This window comes from Anguilla rostrata, chromosome 16 (genome assembly GCF_018555375.3).
Source record: "Anguilla rostrata isolate EN2019 chromosome 16, ASM1855537v3, whole genome shotgun sequence".
Taxonomy (NCBI): domain Eukaryota; kingdom Metazoa; phylum Chordata; class Actinopteri; order Anguilliformes; family Anguillidae; genus Anguilla; species Anguilla rostrata.
This window is the reverse complement of record NC_057948.1, coordinates 24,862,371-24,883,185: the sequence shown is the minus strand read 5'-3', so window position 1 is coordinate 24,883,185 and position 20,815 is coordinate 24,862,371. Positions and strand designations below refer to the sequence as shown.

The 20,815-nt window shown below is 47.6% G+C and overlaps 1 protein-coding gene across 1 annotated transcript in view; it reads left to right on the top strand.

The window, feature by feature from the left end:
• The window catches only part of LOC135242387 (disintegrin and metalloproteinase domain-containing protein 10-like), a 55,384-nt gene that overhangs the window by 9,073 nt on the left and 25,496 nt on the right, over nt 1–20,815 (top strand). The window contains exon 2 of the mRNA XM_064313427.1: nt 7,857–8,007. Within this exon, the coding sequence (XP_064169497.1) occupies nt 7,857–8,007 (151 nt within the window). The remainder of the gene's footprint in view (nt 1–7,856; nt 8,008–20,815) is intronic.

Genomic DNA, 20,815 nt, shown 5'->3' with positions numbered 1-20,815 from the left:
GTGGGAATTGATTTGTTTTATTTTTGCTTATTTCTTTCTGTACTAATAGTACTATAGTTGTCAAAGAAATGTCAACACTATACTGAGGTGGCTCTTAATAACCCCAGTATCCACTCTAATCAATCACCATAACCCCTGTTATAAGTACATTTAATCTTATAACACCATAGTTAACCATCACTGACATAAGATTGTGTAGAATGTGACGATAAGCACTGATAGCAGTGAAATAATACTGCATACCATGCCCAATGACGGTCCAGTTGCTATGAACTGGTTATAATGTTTATGTGTACTGTACTTGTGTATTTCCGTGTACTGCCGATTGTGAGTTATAGCTCTAAAGCTATAATGGTAGTTGTTCAGCGTCGAATGCTGCACAAGATCAACATCAAATGCATTCATTTATCAGTCACTGATCCAGAGCGACTTGCAACTAAAGTGTCACCATGTCTCCCCAGCACAAACTTTTACAGTGTTTCTGCTCCTGTTCCCTGTCTGTGTGCAGGAGATTCACATTCTGGCACAAAATGACACAGCAGGATTACCACCTTGCTTTGTATTGCAAATCCCTTGCCCCCAACCCCCCCCCCCCCACAGTTGACTGCATGTATTTTTCGCAACTAGAACAATTGCCCTCACAAAATTGCACAGCTCCCAGGTTGAACACAAAAGCCTGTTTGCTCAGAGGCGTCTGCCGTGGCCCCAGCTGATAACCGGAGGTGCGGCCTCCAATGCAGAGTCTGTGAAATTAATGGGCGACATTATTTCATGTGTCTGTAGCTAACGGTCTCCAGTCACTGTTGCCGTTCCCAGCCACTTTGTCAAAGCGGGTAGCGGTGGTCCCACGGCACACCTGGCCGTACGCGGCTGTGTCAGACAGGGCGCATCAGAGTGGAGCAGACGCAGTCTTCCGTCTTATAGGCCATAGAGTCATCTGACGCACTTCATTAACCCTGTCCGTAGTGTGTGATTCACAGCTCTGTCTCCACTTCCTTTCAGTTGAGCAAGGCTCTGTTTTTTTTCTCTCATAGCTTTAAATGCCTGTATGAGGGGAAACCTTGGTATATAGGCCTATATGCTTGCTTTTTTAATGACATTGAAGCCTCCGATGGGCAGCCGAAGCACGGTTTTAAGTGAGAAAGTGTTTAAAGCTGTCAGGCAGTTCAGGCCTTGTGGGTGGTTGGTATACAAATATAAATAATTTTTTGCGTTGCCTCGAGCAACTGCAATTTGAGGCGTTCATTGATCGTGGTGGATTCACGGCGTGTCTGCTGTGTGCTGTGGCCGATATCTTTAAAGGGCCAGACTCTTTTTCTCAAATTCAGGAGAGTGAAGGAGAGGACTGTAGTGCTTAATCCTAGCGCTCTGTGATTATCCTAACGGCGGTGTGAGCAATGGTGCGTACAGGAAAAAACAAGTCCATTTGAAGTCCATATGAATGTGCACACTTTTTAAAAATTAAGTATTGGGCTTAGAAAGATAGTGAAGATATTTCTTCCATTTCCTGGCCTGTTTCTGATTTAGCTTTGAACTCTAGCAGCTCTTCCTGCTCTCTGTCCTTTGTCGTCCTGGTTTCTGCGTAAGGGCTGTAGTAACCCCCCCACCCCCCGTTGGGATGGTCTTATGCAGCTGTGGGAAGTGTCATCTCGAGCTGTATGCAGCGTGGCAAGCTGTGTCGCCCCGGCCGAAGGCTCGCTGCATAATCGTTTGAGTTATGACCAGGAGAGGAGGCTGTGATTCTGAGGCGTGGGCAGCAGCTCCGTCAGCACGATGGGGACATTCCGGCAGCTCTAATCATTGACAGGGTGGACGGGCACGACCGTCGGGGGCTGGAGGAGTTGGTCGATTGTGGATAATTGTGTAAAATAACAGGAGGGTTCGGTGTGCCTTTTTCAGTTCTTTTTTTTTTTACTGGAAATTATTGATCCTAAATCCATTCTTTGGATTATTTTTCCTCTCAGTTTGAATTCCAGATAGATTACAGCAGAGACAATGAGCTCTTTCATCTAGCATTGCCCTCGCCTCCAGTTTAAAGAACAGTTGAAAGGAGCAGGACGTGGTCTGGGGATTTGGTCTGGAATGGAGACCCGTGGCCTCCTTGTGAGACTGAGAAGAGAGGATAATGATGATGATGATGAGGATGGTCATGAGGCTGGATGGAGACGTGCATACAAACTGCATTCCATCATGCTTTGGCTCCAGGCCGATGTTTTCATGTTAGAATTTTTTTTTATTTTGGGCTGTTTCAAATGCATTTTACAGCCAGTTCTTTGCGCCAGTGCACAATCATATCACATCTCAGAGCTTCCATTTTTAAACAACTTTTTACTCTTCCCCTGTGTTCCCAATGAGAAATTTCCACTTAAGCATTCTTAACCAATCCCCCATCACCATCCCATTCTGCCTGTCCTCCAAAACGGGGACATCATCAGCATTCCATCAGGGAGCCCCCCCGCCCCCATGCATTCATTTCCATTACCACAGGCAGAAGCACCAGTTCCCAGTTAAACAAAGACTTATACAGGTTAAAGTCATGGGAGATTGATGACAGTATACAGGAAACAAAGGACCAGAAAGAAAGCCACATATTCAAGGTCTGAACAGTATTATCTTCAGAGTATGCAGGCCCGAGTTGCACCTGGAGGGCTTTCATATGGTAGCAGAGTTGTGGGAGGCTTATTAAATTGCAGGTAAACCACAGAGCATTCAGGGTTTTGCTCCGTTGTAATGAGATCTTTTAAGTTTTCTTTGAGGTTTTAGGCGTTTGATCTCAGCCAAGTATCTGTTCTAGGAGGAAAGAATACACCAATACACTGTGTACCAATCTGCACATTCTTGCTTTGTGCATAAAACCCCAGCATTGTCAAATGACAGATTCCTTACATAATGCACCAAAATCTGTACGTCTGTAAGTGTATTGCAGCTGTATAGTGATTTGGTTCATGCCGATGTTCTCAGCTAATGTTGTTTGTGGCAGCATAACCTAGGAAGAATTTGCCTGTATTCCGGTTGAAATAACAATCAAAGCAAGAAATCTGGTATGTGTGCTTATAATATGTAACCGTCGGACAGCCTTGCTTGACTTCACACAAGCAATTCAGTGTGTGTGTTTATGAGACAACAACAACAATGAAGCAGACCTGCCAGGCTTAACTCTGTTTGTCCTTACTGATAACAAGCTGGTCCCTTGGGTGTAACGTTTAGGGATATCAGCGCTGTGCAGGCTGGAAGCCTGGATTCTCTGTCAGGGGGAGATCAATGTGGACGTGGGCTGTGTTAATGTTGCCATATGGCTTGTTTCGGCTGTGTCATCCTCCAGTATCGGGGAAGAGCGCCTCGTTCCTGCTGACTTCTGTCTTTAAGTGGAACTGTTGCATTGCAGAGAGGCGGTCTGCAATCACACTCTCTGTGCTCTGGCTAGCTTCACGACACATCTGCAGCTCCCTTCTGTCGAGAGCTGCTTTGGCATCTTTGGTTTCTGTGAGCACGGATTCAGTAGCCTTCAGTAGCGCTATTTCTGTGAGCACACCCTCTGTAGCAGGGTTTTCTGTGAGCACACCCTCTGTAGCAGGGTTTCTGTGAGCACACCTTCAGTAGCGCTATTTCTGTGAGCACACCTTCAGTTGCACTGTTTCTGTGAGCACACCTTCAGTTGCACTCTTTCTGTGAGCACACCTTCAGTTGCACTCTTTCTGTGAGCACACCTCACATAAATAGCTCTTTATGCACTGACACTGGGCAGCTTCTCTCGGGAGGTGTAAAGTAGGCTAAAGCTTGTCTTCCCGGTGATGTGTTATTATTTTAATGCGGAGTTATAGGCACAGTATGACCAGGTGCGATTGGTTCTTATAGAGAAATATACAGGTCAGTGTCACTTTTGAACAATGCAAGATTGCACCGAAATAGCCCCATTACAGCAGGGATGGGTTCTGCTGGCCCCCCACATGAACACATAAAGTCCCTGTAAAAAGTTTATACATTGCTGTATTGATATAAACCCAAGAATCACAATGACATGATCTCAGTAAAAGAGTTACATTTATTGAGCATTCACAAATGCAGGGAAACAGAGACGGTGGCCGCAGTTAAAATTTAGGGAACCCTTTATTCATGCTGTTTATTACCCCCAGAAAGAGTATTTGTCAGTGTTGCATATAGAATCTATTTTCCATGGTGACATATTGAGCGCATTATCAGTGTTTCATACGGGCTGCATCGTGCTTTCCCTGCCGAGGATAATCTAGGAATGTTTGTACAGTGCAGCTCTAATGCCGTTATTCTAGTTCTGCAGGCGACGCTTTGCTGGAAATGCTGCCTGCTGTCATATTTTCCATTTGGTGATAGCTGGCCCCCTCATAAGCTTGGCTTCTGATGGCTAACACTGAATGCGATTCTGCCAAAAATATATTTGACAAGCGTTAACTTCTATGTGCATAAGATGTGCATTATTATGTCAGTGTGTAGGCCTATGCAGCTTAAACGATAGCTCTGCTAACTCACAGTAAATGTGTTTGTGCTGTTAAAGCAGCCCAGCTGGGTATGAACTTGCTTAAACTGCTGTCACCTTTGGTCTGATTCCTGTAATATTTTTACATGAGGCGGTGAGGAGTGGAGTGATATTCAGGCTTGTGGTGCAGTAGGGGGCTGTGAGTGCACAGTTAGCTTGGCTGCGTCCTGTGTCACAGTGGAGGCAATGCTGGACAGAGCGCTCCTCATCTCGGGTAGCTGTGGGCTGTGCTGAGGCTGACTGCCAGTGCTACGCTCTTCAGCGCAGCGAAAGCTCCTCGAGTGTCACTGGTGCCTAATGGAGGCGATGGCCTGTGTCTAAGTCCCCGCTCGTCTGCATGCAGGAGAGCAGAGGCGGACAGAGTCATGTGACTCCACACTCTGTCCCTGCTTCAGAGCAGAGGGGAGCAATGTGCTTCATCAACAGATGGGCTGATTGCAAACAGCTGATTCTGTAAGCCTGGGTGTCCAGAAAAACTAAGCCATTTTATCTGTCTCTACACAAGGGCACACACACACACACATTTGAAGTTGTTGACTAGTTGAGGATACCTGGATGATAAGGCGTTTGTGGCCTGTTTATTTTTAACGTGCAACAAGTAAATGTGTTTTTTCATAAAAGAAACTGCTTTTTTTTTTCCTTTTGGACTCCACACTGAATTTTTTTCCTGCCGGTTTTACTGCAGATCTGTCCCGTCCAGATTCAGGGAGAAAAATGAACGCAAAAACAGATTTGATTTTCGAACAGAAGCCCCTGAGTGGTGGTAATTCTTTTACAGTACCGTTCCACTGCTCTTACAAACATGTTTTTTCCTGTTCGTATTCAACAGACACTAAATTCGGTGTAATGGAGTTTTTGTTTGCTGACTTGAGCTCTGCCATTTTCCATCTCCACATTTTAAGGTTCACTATTCACATTTAGTCCTTTCTTATTTCAGAGGGGATGAGTGTGGATGCACTGCTGCTTACAATTTTCTTTTTCTTCGGGCTTCTTATTCCATTCCTCCATTTTATCTCCCAATCTTCAGAGACGTGGCTCGTCTGCTCCTGCTTTGTCTCGTTGTGTGTGCTGTGTAGTAGCCTCCTTGTGCAGGATAAGTGGTGGGGCTGGTCTTAGTCTTTTCACCCTTACTGATCCAACCAGTCCGCCATCGCCTGGGGCCTACCTGCCCTGTATGTTCAGTAAGGAGACCAGGTGACCCTCCCCCCCTCCCCCCTTCCTGGAGTGTTCAAATGCACCAAAAAGGATATGCTTTAAGATGGCCCAGTGAGGTGGGGACTTTCTGCTGTGTCATTTATTTATTCTTCAGTGATTTGGCTGTTGTCGACATTGCAATAATATGTGAGCGAAAGCCGCTATTTTAGTTTGTGTGTTGGGGAACTTATTCACTGTACAGTACAAGTGAAAGAGGTGCTGGTAACTAGCTTGGTGTAGCCTAGTTTACTAGTTAGTATCTTGACTAATTATCTAAATTTCAATGTACTGCCTATGCAATGCTCTGGTTAATACAGTCTGCTAAAATAGCCAGCTGCGTAATCACAGGTGCTCGCATTTCTCCATTGATTCTTTATATATTTACTTGTACATTTCCAAACAAGCACAAAAGTCTCTGGTCACTTGAGTATTGGAACTCATGTTGCTCCATTGGGGCTTGTGTTGTTTCTGAAATAGGTAGTCCTCACATACAATAGCTACGTAATTGGTGGTTGACTACTGGCTCCTGTCGCACTCTTCAGTGACTTATTCACTCCCAGGGGGGAGGCTTCGCAGTATTATCAGGAAGAAAACTCGCACGGTCACCCCAGAATCTCTTGTCTCAATTCTATTGTGTAAAATCAGTGCTATCAGACTGTCAGGGGCAGGCTTTGTTTTGGGGGCAGTGTAAGACTGCACTCTGTGTTTGGGGAGGACTGGCCTCTCTAAGTGTCTTGCTACGTTGCTGTTCAGGATGTATTATTCCCAGGTTTAACGTGTCTGCTCTACAGGGCTGCCTCGAGGCTCTTAACCAGCTTCTGTCAGTCCCGCAGCGTGGTCTGTTTGGATTTCTGACAGACCGGTGACCTGACAAATTGGGCTAGCAGAAGTGGCGCTCCCCCACTAACACTTTCACAGCGCTCGTCCAGCCAGTCAGCCCAAAACCCGCAGCTGAGCTTCAGATTGAGCTGTGACAGGGAGGTCAGTTCTCCACTGGCAACATCATTTCAGGGGGGAGCTTCTACCGCCCGCACACTGGGTCCACAGTCCACGGTCTGGGGCTGTGTGTGTGCCTCCAGTCTACGCTGGTGGAAGAGGCATGTGTGGGGGGTCCCTGACCCACGGAGTAGAGTGCTCTTCCCGGTCTGACAAGTTCTTGGGGCTCGTGTAGGTTTGTACAGAGGACTGAGGTTATTTTTTTTTAATTGTTTTTTAAAATTTTATAGCTGTGGAAACAGTAAAACTTAATTAGCGGCTGTGTGGAAGCAGAGACTTCTGAGCTCATCTGATTCCTTGATGGACATTTAGTACTATTCTGGAGAGAATGTTGACATATTTTTACGTATTGTACATATCCTGAAGTCCCACAATGGCCCAAATATCTTCTCATAATTTAGATTGTGTGTCTTTGCTGTGTTTGTGCCCTCCTGTACAGAATGCCCTGCTGCCCAGTTCATTACACCTGAAACTCAGCACTAATTACTGCACTGTGATTCTGCACATGCAAACCCGGTCCCTTACAATTCAGAATTGAAATTCTCTGCCATTATTCATACTTCAGAAAATGAGTTTGCAGCTTTGGGTCAGGTAGGGACTCGCTTCGTGATCTCATCTAGCGAATGGAATGATGCCAGCTTTGGCAATCATGGCGCTGTTTTTACTATTTCTGCTTCTGACTCTTTTAGTCGCAAGTATTGGTGCTTTAAGGACAGTGGTGAAGCGTTTCTCATATGATCCAGACACCAGCACACACTCCATCCCACACTGTCTGTTGCCCTTCTCGTTGCTGTTTACTTTTTTAAAGGAATTCAAGCCTGAGATTTTCTGTTAATGAGAAGCATTAAGAACATGGTCTCTAGGTATAATTATGTCACCATAATCAGTGAGATCAGATCCCTTGCAGTGGCACGTTTCTTACATGTCACAGTCAGGGTGACCCACTTTAATGCTCCCACAGTCCAGCTGACAGGCTGGGATTCTGGGACAGTTTTGACAGTCTCTGACTGTAGGCTGCTGCTGCTGCAGGAGGCCTGTGTTATTTATTCATGCGGGTGGCTAACCCTGCCCTGTGCAATTAGCCTGCTGTGCTTTAGGGTCACCCAAGGATGTTAAAGTGCACTGCTCATGTCACTCTCTCTCTCTCTCTCTCTAGGTCTCTATGGGAACCCCCTGAGCAAGTACATCCAGCACTATGAAGGCCTGTCGTATGACACTGACGTTGTGCACAGCAAGCACCAGCGGGCCAAGAGAGCGGTCTCCCAGCAGGACCAGTTCCTGCACCTGGACTTCCACGCTCATGGAAGGTCAGTTTGCCTGCGTCTGCTGTTCAGCATCGTATGCCCTCAGCACCTATAGCGGTGGCTTTAACCTGGGGAGGGGGGTCCGATCGCGGACTGGGGGGGGGGGTTGTGTTTGCGGACCGGGGTGGTTGAGATTACGATCTCTGACCCCCAACATTACCTCCGATTGGAAACTCAGGCTCTTTAGCAACAAAAAAAAAAAATAGGATAAGAAATCCATTGTGAACTGTAGTATTGTCACAGTGAAGAGTCTGAAAATCTTAAAGTCTCCCTTTTGAGTAGAACTGGGGTGATCAGAATGTATACTGGGCCACCTTTTAAGTTTTTTCTGCAACGTGAACCCGCAGCTGTTTCTCAACACTTTCAGTTTGTCGACGTTCTCTTCACAGTCATGCTCTGCGCGTTGGAGACACTTCTGTCCTTCTGCTGTGTGAAGCACGACTTCCTCAGTTTCTCACTGTGCTGGACACACTCTGGACTAGAAAGATGAGTCTAGATGGGCAGTACAGCCTGTTGTCACCATCGGGCTCGTTTACATTCTCGCTCTATTATCTCTCGCTTCGATTGCATCACACGATCGATAATGGGCTTTTCGTGGCGGCCCCGGACGTCTGAGGGATGGGTTTGGAAATGACTGTGCTGTTTCCTGTGTCTCTTCTCTGCAACTGCCGTTGAGTCAGACTTACTCGAAGTTCCGCTCCCCTCTCCAGGACCCACCTCCTCCAGCCCTCAGCTGTTTGTCAGATGCGGTTGGCTTGGATTAATGCAGAGGACAGTCTTCTGAGCTTTTTCCATTGGTGGCTGCTTGGTGCTTTCCTTGATATTTTTAATGAAATCTGACCCCAGTCGTAAAAAAAGGTTTGTCTGTATTCACATGGTGGATTTTTAATGAAAACAGTTTGCTGGTGTGAGATTGAAAACAGGCTCACTGGAATACTAATATACCAGCATGCTTCCTCTGGTGGTACAATGAGAATGCAGTGCACATGATTCTGCCTTGTTTTTTCACTTTGATTGGAACTTCCATGATTTGGGATCTGGAATCTGTTATGTGCTTTGATTGGAACTCTGTGTTTTGCCTGTTTCGGGATTGGGAATTTTTTTTGCGCTTCAGTTGGAACTCCATGCTTTCCCTGATTCGGGATCAGGAATCGGTTTTGCGCTTTGAATGGAAATCCGTGTTTTTCCTGATTCTGGATCAGGGATCTGGAGTCAGAATGACAGACGGAGCCTCACATCCCCAGAGGCCCATTTCAGCTGGAATTGGCCACTTCAGATCCAGATAAATGCATTTTGCTTCACTGCTGTCTCAATAATAGCATTAGGCCTTCCCCACAGCTGCTCATTCTCCGGCCAACACGTGTCCCGCTGGCTTGCCCCTGAAGCTCCGCGTACTGGATTGAGGGGTGGCCGAGGCTGGGATCCGTGCGCTCGAGGGGCTCCTGCGTTCAAGCGCATCGGTTACATTCCAGCGCCGCTAACAACGTCAGCTGATCAACTGAATGGAGCGGCTGAGTCAGCTGCCTCTCGGAAGCCCGTAAAACGAACAATGAACTTTTAGCAGGCAGGGGCAGTGGGTTACCGAGCGTTAGCAACGGTGCAGAACTGCTGCAGCTAATCTTTGTGGGATGGCTGTCAGACATCCCCCAGGTAGATAAACTACACACACACACGCGCGCTTGGTTAATTTAACAGCAGTAAAACTAGGAAGTTTAGGGATTGTAAAAGCGAATACATGTCTCCGCTAGTTCAGTCTGCGTTCATTCATTGATTTTTTTCAATTTATTTTATTTTATTTTTTTCGTACCAAAACTTGATGACGTTATGGCGGTGTGATGTTATGGTTTATTAAAGTGCTGAAGGACTAATACATCTGTATTTTGAACAATAAAATGAATCTGTGCCATTAATAGAAACTGAGCTCCCAAACACATTTTTCATGCTGCACCGTGCAAGTGTGAAAATTTGTTGCTGCTGTTGTTTCATTTCAATACAGTTCAGCATTAATGTTAATGAACAAGCGTATTTCATTATAATTTGAATGGAATCCTAGGGAAAATATGTACGTATTTGAAAGCAGTTTTTGCCCGAATGCGCCAAGAACAATAAACCTGACACAACTTATGATTAAACTTAATAATAGAATCAGACAGCACATCTTTGTAAACAGTTGTTTTATTGTTTCTTTGTGAGTTTCATATATTCTGAAATAAGTAGACCTACATGATTTGGGAAAGATTGAACGGGAGAGAGATGGATCATAAATTTGAAGCGAGGTGCTTGTTTCATGCAAATACATGCCTGCATAATGGCATGGGGGGGCAGAAGTGAACTGGCTCGGGGCAGCTGTGAGGAGTGCCCCTCATCCAGGATGCGCTTTGCAGTTCCTGTTGCAGATAGTACATAATGTCTCGGCTGCTGTGCTCTTCTTTCTAAGCCACGGTCTTTGAATTGTTGACTTGCTGGAATCCCTCCTCACTGCGAAGTGCGGTTCTTTGCTCTGACAGGACTGTGGAACCCTGCGTGTGGGATTCTGTCGGGCTGCTTCTGTTGTCCTCCCTGCTTCCGTGTTCCTTCTCATCAGCGCTGGGCTATGCAGAGCTCGCCTTGCTTTACAGCTTCAGTCTGCACGGAGGGAACGTCACTGCTCGTTTCGCTGGGGCGCACACACAGCTGCAGACCCGGGGTTATCTGTGAAAGCCCACTCAGCAGATGGACATGGTTGGGCGTGTAGCGTTTCCTTCGATGCGACTTCCGGAATGTTCTCTTTCAGTGCGTGCTCGTGGGCAGAATATCGCCGTCATGCCTGACTTCGTTCTCACATCTCTCAGCATTTCATTCAAAGCAGGGAGGGAAATGGGGGTAATGTTTTGTTATCACAGACAGAGAGAGAGAGAGGTAGAGAGAGACCTTCTAAAGTGTACACACCCCGTGCCTCTAGGGAAGCTCTTGTCGGTGTTGGTCTGTTTCCGTGCTCGCGGTCTCTCTGAAGGGTGTGGTCTCTCCAGCGCCGCATTCTTTCCCGTGTGGGAGATAACTCCTGGACCCGTGTTCCTGGAAGGCTGTTAACCCTTCGCATTCTGTTCCGCTTCCTCAGCACTGCTCCTTGCCGTTAGCTCATGTTGTTGTGGCGACAGAGCAGTCCTTTTGAGCCGCTGTTTCAGAAGCATTCATTTCAGCCATTCAGAAAATCTCATCGTTCATGTTGTAGAATATTTATACCCACGGATGACTGAATAAAGAGGGTCAGAGGGATACTAAACTGCCCTTACCTTTCCAGTCTGTGATCATTGTAGAAATGACAGTGAATCACAAATTCTAATTTTGCTGTATTGTGACTTCTGCTCAATTACTTTCCTGTCATTGTGCGATCAGGAGCTCTAGATGGGATATATGTTTGGACTTGGTGTCCCTAGCTGTCACACTGACAGCCCATTTTCTGCCCCTTCTTCCATCTCTGTTCTCCCCCTCTCTTTCTCTCCCTCCCTCCCTCACTTCCTCCCTCACTTCTTCTCCATGTATGAATGAAACATGCCCACAGTGTTTCTCCTTCGCCCTCCTTCTCTCTCTCCACTCTCTCTCTCTCTCTGTTTTGCGACCTTTCAGGCAGCGAGAGAAGGTGCAGGAATAGCATGTTGTGAATTCACTCTTTTCACACTGCCTGCTTGGGGAACGGCGGGGTGTGAACGTGTGTGGGAGTCTGCGCGGTTACTGTTGAAACATGATCATTGCCACAGCAACGGGGCTTGCCTGAGACGTTTGTAAGTGACGTGGAAGGCTTTTAAGGCTGCCTTGCGCCTTTGGCCCGGCTGAGCCTTCCCAGGTGAAGATCTGACATGTTGATCTGACATGTTGCTTTAGTGACTGCCAAGATAAACAGGGTCAATGAGTAGGTTCAGGAAGGGAGGTGTTTGGGTTGGCGACTTCCTGTCATTACTGAAGGTTTTCTAAACGGGTACAGTAAAGTCATCCGAGGTTAGAGTTAGTCAGTTTTTCGGGTTTTCGCCGTTGGGAGTTTGAACAAAATGTCACAGCAGTCCTTTTTTTCACAGTTCTGTTTCTAGCTAAAGATTAATATGCAGATATGTGCGGCCAAATAAGCTTTTGGTTATGGAAAGGACAATTGAATGTATTGTGTGTGCCAAGTAGTCTGGAAACAGGCACAACAGCCCACTGTGCCAATGACATTTAGACCCTTTTTTCCAGCACCAGTGACCTTGAGCCAAGAGACCTTTTAGTACCAGTGATGGTATGAGTGTAATACACTTTTTTTTCTCCCCACAAGGAGTGTGGAGTCTGCCCTCATTTTGTATTTGTTTTCTAGTTTATTCAGACAGATAGAAAACAGAGTGGGTAACTGAAGGGGTCACAGGTCAGAAGGTGCCTTGGATCGAACCACCGGCCTACGCAGGGGGCTCGTGCAGCTCAAGGCAGCTATCCTATGGACTGCGCCACCTCTCACCTAAAGTAACGCCTTCCTTACCTCGCTTACTGACACGCCAGTTAAAAAGCACTCAGAGGTTTCTGCTGCCGCGCCCTTAGATGGAGCGTGTTTCCTTTGTCAGCTCCCTCTAGAGGTCAGTTTGGGAAACACAACAGGCTTTGCAACAGACTGGTTCAGATGTGGTGCAATCCTTCGCACCTGTATCAAGGAGGCAGCCATAATCGGGCAGGAGGGGGGGAGCGGGGGAGGGGTTTCGCTGTTTTGGAAACGTTTCAAATAATTGACCTAATTTCGGTGCCATTGTCCAAGTTCCCGTCGGCCGATGGGCGGTTAAGAGGTTTCCGCGAAGGCTTGCTCCCGCCGCCGCGCTGATTTACGGGCGGCGCTTTGTGTGAGCGTGAGACCAGGCTGCGTGCGCTGGGTGCGCGGTAATCCCCCTGACCCCGTCGCGTTCTGCACTGTGGCCCAGTAATTCACGCGGAGAGCGGGGCTAATGTCCAGGGGCGTGTACGGAGGTGTGTGTGTGTGTCAGCGTGAGTCACGCCGTCTGCCGCCGTCCGCTCCGCTCCGCTCCTTCGGCGCTCTGTAATTGCAGCGTTTCGCGCTGGGCGTGAGATGGTGCAGTCCGAGCGGTGAACATTGTGTGACTTGTTGTTGCGATCAGTGGCTAAAATGATTTGTGCGGTATCTGCTAAACTGTGTCAGTAACATTTACAGAGCCGAGTATGGCCTTTCTACGGAAAGTGGCATAGTAAATGCCAAACTTTTGTGAAAATTTTATTTTTTGTAAACTAATGTACATCTCAGCGTTTCTGAAGTGCAGTCACCTAAAGCCTACACCCGTGATTGCTCCAGAGTGGGTGTGGGCCATGTTGAGTCATTACTACAAAAAACATGTGACGTGGTGGAGGAGGGTTTCTCCAGGTTAGGATAAATGACCAGAGGGCTTACATTGCCTGAGATCACACGTCACCGTGTTTGGGCTGTGTTTTGTGTTTATACCAGGCTGGCCAGAATTAGCCGCTGTACCTGGGCGGTGCCTCGCGGCAGAGGTCAGCAGAGATGAAGCAGGGAGATAATCTGTGGAAGATAACGGGAGCTGCCGTGTGTGTGTGCGTGCGTGCGTGTGTGTGTGTGTGTGTAAACAGGACTGCAGGCTGGGCTTCAGCTGAAACGCCAGACCAACTGGACCTGTCACTCAGAGGTCACCGCGGTATTGATTGCTTCTCCTGCGGCTGTTTCCCACGCACAGGGACGCTGTGTGTGTGTGTGTGTGTGTGTGTGTGTTTTGTGTCTGTTTGCGTGTGTGTGTGTGTGTGTGCGTATGTACATGTTTTGTGGGTGTGTGTGCTTGTGTGTACGTGCGTCCGTGCGTGCATGTGCATGTCATAAGTGTGTGGTGTCTTTCATAGCCCAAATACTCTGCATTGCTTGCAGTGTTCAGGTTCTGGTTCTGTCGCTGGATTAGTGATTAATGGGGCTGCAGTGATGTCAGTAGCCACTTCCCAGGAGTCTACAGTCAGGTGCTGGTGGAGCTGAGCCCCTGAGAAGCTCCACATTGCAGCTCTGGAGGAAGACCTCAGCTCTGAGCATGCTCAGTTGAGACGTGAAAAACCGGTGCTTGAGCCCTAAGGACGCTGCCATAGCAGTCTTTATTATCACATCAGAATGAAAATCATTTTTCTACAGTTTTGCTTGAATGCTATATATGCTGCAGCCATTTTGCAGCATTTTACAGGAGCAGCAGTGTGTGACGTATTTTAGAATTGGTGTTATTCTGTACACGCTTAGTCATACTGCACTCAGACTGCCCAACCTTAGCATTAGTGCTCCAGATGGTCTGTACAGCACCCATTCAATTATGAAACAGTTCGCAGCATTTTGCTCATCCTGAAGGGAGCTGTGTTCTGCAAAAGCTAGGTTTGGTGAGGTGGAGAATGACATGGGTCAAAGGTCACCGTATCCTAGCGCACCTCTCCTTTTGTATGTCTCACACAGTCTTTTTTTTCCATCTCTTTATCTCAAATCTTTATCTTTCACTCTTTGGTCCCTTGAATCGCTGCTGTGCCTGAACTCTCACCATCTCTGTCTTCTTCTTTCTTTCTTTCTTTCTCACTCTCCCTCTCTCCAGAGCACAGGAAGCCATGGGTCCCTCTCTCCTTTCACTGCAGCTCTGAAACCCTCTTTATTCACATTTCCTCTGCTGTGGTACAGCAGGCTGCACTCCCTGTCCTTGTGAATAATTCAGTCTCCAGTTATGCCTCTCAGCAGTGGCCGGCCGCGGGGGGTCCCCATATCTGCCGTGTAAGGTCACCCCCACATTTACGGGGCGCACCCCTGTGGTTCTGCATCCGCGGTGACCCCCACGCGAGCGTCCTTCGCGATGGCGGACGGCCGTGGCGTTTGCGAGCACGGTGCTCTGCCGCAGCTCCATTAAATGTGAGCGATGCGATTGGCCGGCCTCCTCCGGCGGCTCAGATGGGCTACAGGCAGCCGCAGCACGGACGCCTGGCCTGGAGAGCACAGCCTGTGTCTGAGCGTCTGAGCACATGGCTGTGCGGACGCTGTCGACCTGTGTGCTGTTTATACTAACCGAGCGGGCTCTGCTGACATGATGAGCCGTCCCAGGTGCGGGTGGGGGAGGGTAGAGACGGGTATGACATCACTGGGTTGTGCAGGGACACGGTGCCCGGGGCGTGCGGTGGCGAACTGGCCTGTCAGTCTTTCTCCGGGGTCCCAAACTGACCTAACCCTAACCCTAACCCTAACCCACCCCCCCAACACCCCCGCAGCCTGCGCTTATGAGCTGCCCCTCGCGGGCACCGCTGGCATGACTGGCATGCCAGGCGATGAGTGAGGCGGGCACTTGAGCCCAGTGCCGTAGCAGCCCCTATCCCCAGTGTCCTTTTCCCTCAAAGAGTAAAAAAAAAAAAGGTTTCTGTGTTTTAAACCCATTGATTTAAATCAGCTTGAAACCGTACACATGCAGCATTTCAAACAAAACTTCAGCCCGTAGAGGGACCTGCCAGGGTTTCCTCAGGTGAAAGCCAATTTCACTTCAAAGCCACTCAATTTCTAAATTGTGCTCCTGCCGTGAATGTCTTCACCTCGGTAATTGTTTGTAGTGTTTGCAAAGTAACCGTGTCATTGCGTTTTACGCTGCGTTAAATGGTTTGGAAACACAGCAGGACCTCGCTTCTGAACCTCACTGCGCTCAAAATGGAGATTCTTGACCTGAACTCAGACACACACAGGAGAAAAAGGTGCTCTGAATGAGGGTGTTGAAGCTTTGTGAATGTTTTAACTAAACAGAAAGAGATTGCATTAAAAACTGTCTTTTCAGACGATACTATATAACAGATCCTGAATCACAGCAGATTCACACTGGTGATTCACACTGCTCATGTATCTGTCCCTCAGAACTTGCCTGTTTGAATAGACTGTCCACGCACCCTTACACTGTGCAATGTATCCCATTGCCCACATAGTTTAAATGCCATCTCATTTCTCCACAGAGAGTGTGTGTTTGAATGGTGCCTGAGGACATTATGGGGTGTCTGCTGTGAAAGAGGGTTTCAATTTTTCTAGGAGAAGGAGAGTCACATAGCGTTCATGTGCTGCAGTCAATCGCCTCCATTGATTGCTTTCTGAAACAAGGGAACTAGGAGAAAACACAAGCGCGCGCACACACAGACACACGCGCACACGCACACACAAATGCATTTAATATCGTGTGACTGGATTATATGAGTCAGACGCTGAGTGTTCTGGAGCAGGCTGAGTGGCCAGTACACCAGCTGTTTTACATGGCTGAGCAGTGGGCTGCAGATATAGAGAGGGTGTTTTGTTTCTCTGCCCTGCCCTGTACCTGTGTGGCATAGTAATGTTTCTGTAATCACCTGCACTGTCCCTAATGGAGCCGAAACTGAATGATTGATGAATCCACTTTGTTGACCAGGGAACACCTTCACCAGCCACCGGCAGTCATTTCAGTACCAGTGTGTCTGCTTCGCTGGAGACCAAATGTGAGAGATTTAGCATGCGGATATGAGAAGTGTGTGCGTGCGTGCGTGCGTGCGTGCGTGCATGCGTGCGTCTCTATCACATATTCTAAATGGCTGCTATGCATACAAAGGTATGTACATAGCAAGGCTATGAATTGTGGATCTGATAGTAAAGAAACTATTACCATTATATCCACCTACTGTGGGAATGTACAAGCATTCCTGTGTCATTCATACCATGTTCAACCTGTGCAATAATGATACGGATCTATTCTACAATGTGTCTGCTAATACTCAAGATGCTGTTGTAGATGAGAAAAGCAGAGCAGTTCCTGTTTTGGAGGTGGGCTGTAGCTTTGATTCCAGTGTATAAGAGGCCTTCCTCACTAAGGTACTGAAGTATCAGCATCTGGTGTCAGCCCTTGAACATCTTGCTTATGGATGTAGATTTGTAGTATGTATATTTGGTAGCCTAGCAATGTCCACACTGCTGTTCTCATGTCGTTATTATGTACTGTGTCTCTACTGTTTATGTCCTTTGATGTTACTTTGGTATGTGGACATGAATAAAAGTATTAAAATGTGTGTGTGTGAGAGAGAGACATGAGTGATCTGAGCCTGTCTCAGATCTTGCTCTCCCTCTCTGGTCTCGTGGAATCACTGAGGGTACCCAAAACCGTAATTTAAGCATTATACTTTCTTGGCCTGCTATGCAAAGAGCCCATGGGTGAATCCTGAGAACCCTTATTTAATGAAACTCAGTTATCATTGGGAAGAGAATCTGCGGCTTGTAGACAGGAAGCTCCGTGTGACTGAATTTGAGGGGGCAGCCTCACCCTGGGGGGTCAGTGGGGGGGTCCAAGTGGGGGCACGCTGGGCACATGACTGTAGAATCCCCCACCCCCAGGGCGAGAGCATGCATTCTGTTTTCACTGCCCCCTATTTATTGTTTGTACTGTACGTCAGTGTCTTTGACTGACCAGTGCCTTTTTAAAACAGGCTTGTGTGGTGAAGGAACAGGGTGCTCCTGTTCTGTGTCTGCCGTTGTACTTCATATTTTCACTAAGAAAGGACTACTGAACCGTTAAAGGAGAATCTCTTCAATAACAAATTTTCAGTCTTTCCGTCGCTCCGGCCAGCGGAAATTCTGGGTATGTAGGTGGGTGTAGAGAGCCTGCTTGTTTTACTCTATACTCTGTTGCAGTTTGGATCTTATCCATGAAACTTTAGCTACTTGCACCTTCTTCAGTCTTAAACTTTCTGAGTGCCGCATTACAGCACATTTATAAATAATAGAGAAACATCTAGATTTTATGAAGGGTATTGGAGGAAAATGCATATTGTACAATATTGTTCTGAAAGAGTGGCCTTTTCAGTTTACTGTATGTTGAGTGATTTTTACTTTATGAGAGGGTCATAATTGGCTGCCTGCAGTTGGCTCTCTGTCTCTCTCTCTCTCTCTCTCTCTCTCTCTCTCTCTCTCTCTCTGTCTCTCACTCTCTCTCTCTCTCCCTCTCCATTTTGAGATCCTCGGGTCTAAAGGATCTAGCTGCTGTAATAAGCCGTAACAATTCAAGGGCAACCTAAACAGTCACTGGACCAGGATGTGTTCATAATAACAGGCACAGGCCTGTTTCCCCTTCCCATTTGTCCACTTGTTTTCATTTACTTCCTGTTCTGCTGCGTCCCCCAATGCACCTCCCTGTCCACCCTCTCTGCAGGGTCAGGTAGTGCAGTACAGGAAACCCCCCAACCCTGCATTGTTCTGAATGCTGTGAGTACAGTGACTTCCACCCCCCGCGGGGAGTGCAGACAGCATGAGGGTTACTGATGGGCTCAAACACTGCAGCTTTCATGAGTGAAAGTTTGTCCTTTCTGTGCAGCAAGGGCTCTCTCTCCATCACAGTCCTTTCCCCCTCTTTCTTTCCATCACTCTCCTATCCCCCTCTTTCTCTCTCTCACTCTTCCCTTCTCAGAGCTAAGGCTGTTTGCCATGACGTTGTCAGCTCAGTCGGACCTCGAGTGCAGAGGTTGTACAGGGTCCAGCTGGAGATGAGCTGATGAACAAAGATCGTGTTCATTTTGGGACATGCAGTGAGCATCCTAAAAGTCAACTGAGCTGAGATCTGCATTTCGCCATTTTTTTTACGATCTTATCAGAATTATTGTCAATTAATTAATTCAATAAAATATTTTTTTGCAAATTGATGTTCTCCCTGATGGTCTCCATTTCCCTTCCCAACCTTCCTTCTTCTTATTAGCAGATACCCATTCCTGGAAAAATAGCTGTGCATAAAGAGTTGCGCGTGACTGAGTAGCTTAATCCGCTTTCTCTTTCTTTGTGGGAGTTCATCATGGAGAGTTGGTCTTGCTTGTGTATCCAGGGCAACAGCTGGTCAGCTGGTTCCGTGCACACGTCCCTAAAAGATCCAGTTCTGCACTGCTGGAAGCGCTTGGTGACCTTCCATAGCTTATAACTTGACCTTTGAAATGCATGTATGTGGACAGCAAATTCTTTGCTAAGGAGAAGATGTGTTGACCGTTTTGTGAAGCTCCATATGAGCCTGGTCATACTATGTGGGATTGGTATTACTGTCCACTTTAACGGTAAAGGGAACGCCAGCCCACAGCGGTGGATCAGTGCACATTTAATCAAACGTGACTGGTGTTCGGCCCGGAATGCGAAGACCCTCTCAGCCCAAGATATCACGCGGTAAATTCCTGCTATGTCACTCTTGGGCTGCGTGTGCTCCCGTAGATGGCATTACCTGGCCATTTGTCACTGTTCTGTGTGTAAATGGCTTTCCCCTCATTGTCCTCTACCTGTGCAGTGATGTATTTGGAACAGAAGGAGTAAAAATAGCCTGGATGTTGGAGGGGGGGTGGGGAGGAAGGGAAGGAGCGGGGGAGAGAGGGGAGGGGAATAAATAAGGTCCGATACAGATCAGGGGGATGGTGAAATGCTGTGAATGTGGTTTTTTCTCAGGCTTTTGTCAGTGCAGACCTGGCATCCTGCAGCCTGGCTTCTGTGCACGTGGTGCAGTTAAACTAGGCACCCAATAAAACATGGAGGCCCATGGAGACGGGGGTTACCCTGCTGATTAAACGGTAATTCCCTCTGGGGTATTGTTTTGGCCGACTGCTCATCTGTCTGTTGGAGTACAGTATGGGTTGGATCCAGCCAGGTACGTCACTCTGATGCTGGGTTGGATCCAGGCCACTCTGATGCTGGGTTGGATCCAGGCCACTCTGATGCTGGGTTGGATCCTGGCCTCAGTGTGAACCTCTGCAGCTTCACACCCATGCTTCAGCCAGGCATGCCACTCCGATGCTGCGGTTGACGCCATCTTGAAGCGTTCTTGTGGCCCCAGTTAGCTGTGAGTTATTGTGTGGTAAATTCAACACAAGCTGAGGCAGTCGGCGCGCGTGCCTGGGCCTCTGGGAATCCTTGTTTACTGTAAACGATGAGTTATATTATTTTTTCCAGCAGCTCCATTAGTGCCCTTCTCCCCCTTCAGCAACCGAAAGCTTTAAGCCGCATTTATCCTGTTTTTCTAATTCGCACAGCATTCTGGGAAATGGCCCACTTTGTTCCTTTTTGTCTTTTTATTTTTTAAGCTGCACTCTTGTCACAATGTCACGAGAAGTGATTCTCTCAGGTGGTGCCTGGAGTGTCAGTCAGCCTGGCTGGCAGGTCTTCCAGCCGCTAACCCGAGCCGTCGGGCTGTGAAAACGGTGCCACCGCCCGCCCTGGGCACGTCGCGCCTCTTTCACCCTGCGGAGGGCGACAGACGCGGAAACGCGAGGCGTGTAATGACAACGCAGAGGCACCTCAGTGTGATTTCAGGATGCGTGCGATAAGCCTGCGAAGCACAGAGTTAGCTAATCCCGTTGGGCTAACAGAGCTGAGGATCAGCATGTTCAACATTGTCACAGGAGACTGGTGCCAGTGTACCAGGACGTGTCTCACCAGCCAGTTATGAGGAGAACTTTTGCATTAGGTCATTTACCCCACCAGAAAACAGAACTTTAAAACAAGTGCTATTCAGTCGCCTACTCATGCCAATACATCAGTAAGGTATTAAAGGATCATAACTGTACATACCCTTCCTGATATTAATGTGTACTGTTTACAGTTTGGCGTGAAGAGTCCCACCCTTGAGTTTGATTCCTGGTTCATCCTGTATGTCATCCAGAGAGTGTTTCCTTGCCACTGTCATCTTGCTTTTGGGGGGTTTAGACCAGGGTACCCTGTGAAGCATATTGTAAACAAATTCTTTGTAAAAAATAAAATTTGATTTATTAACAGTTGTGGGCACAGCCCTTGTGAATATGTAGTTGACTCTTGAAGCTCACTGTTGAA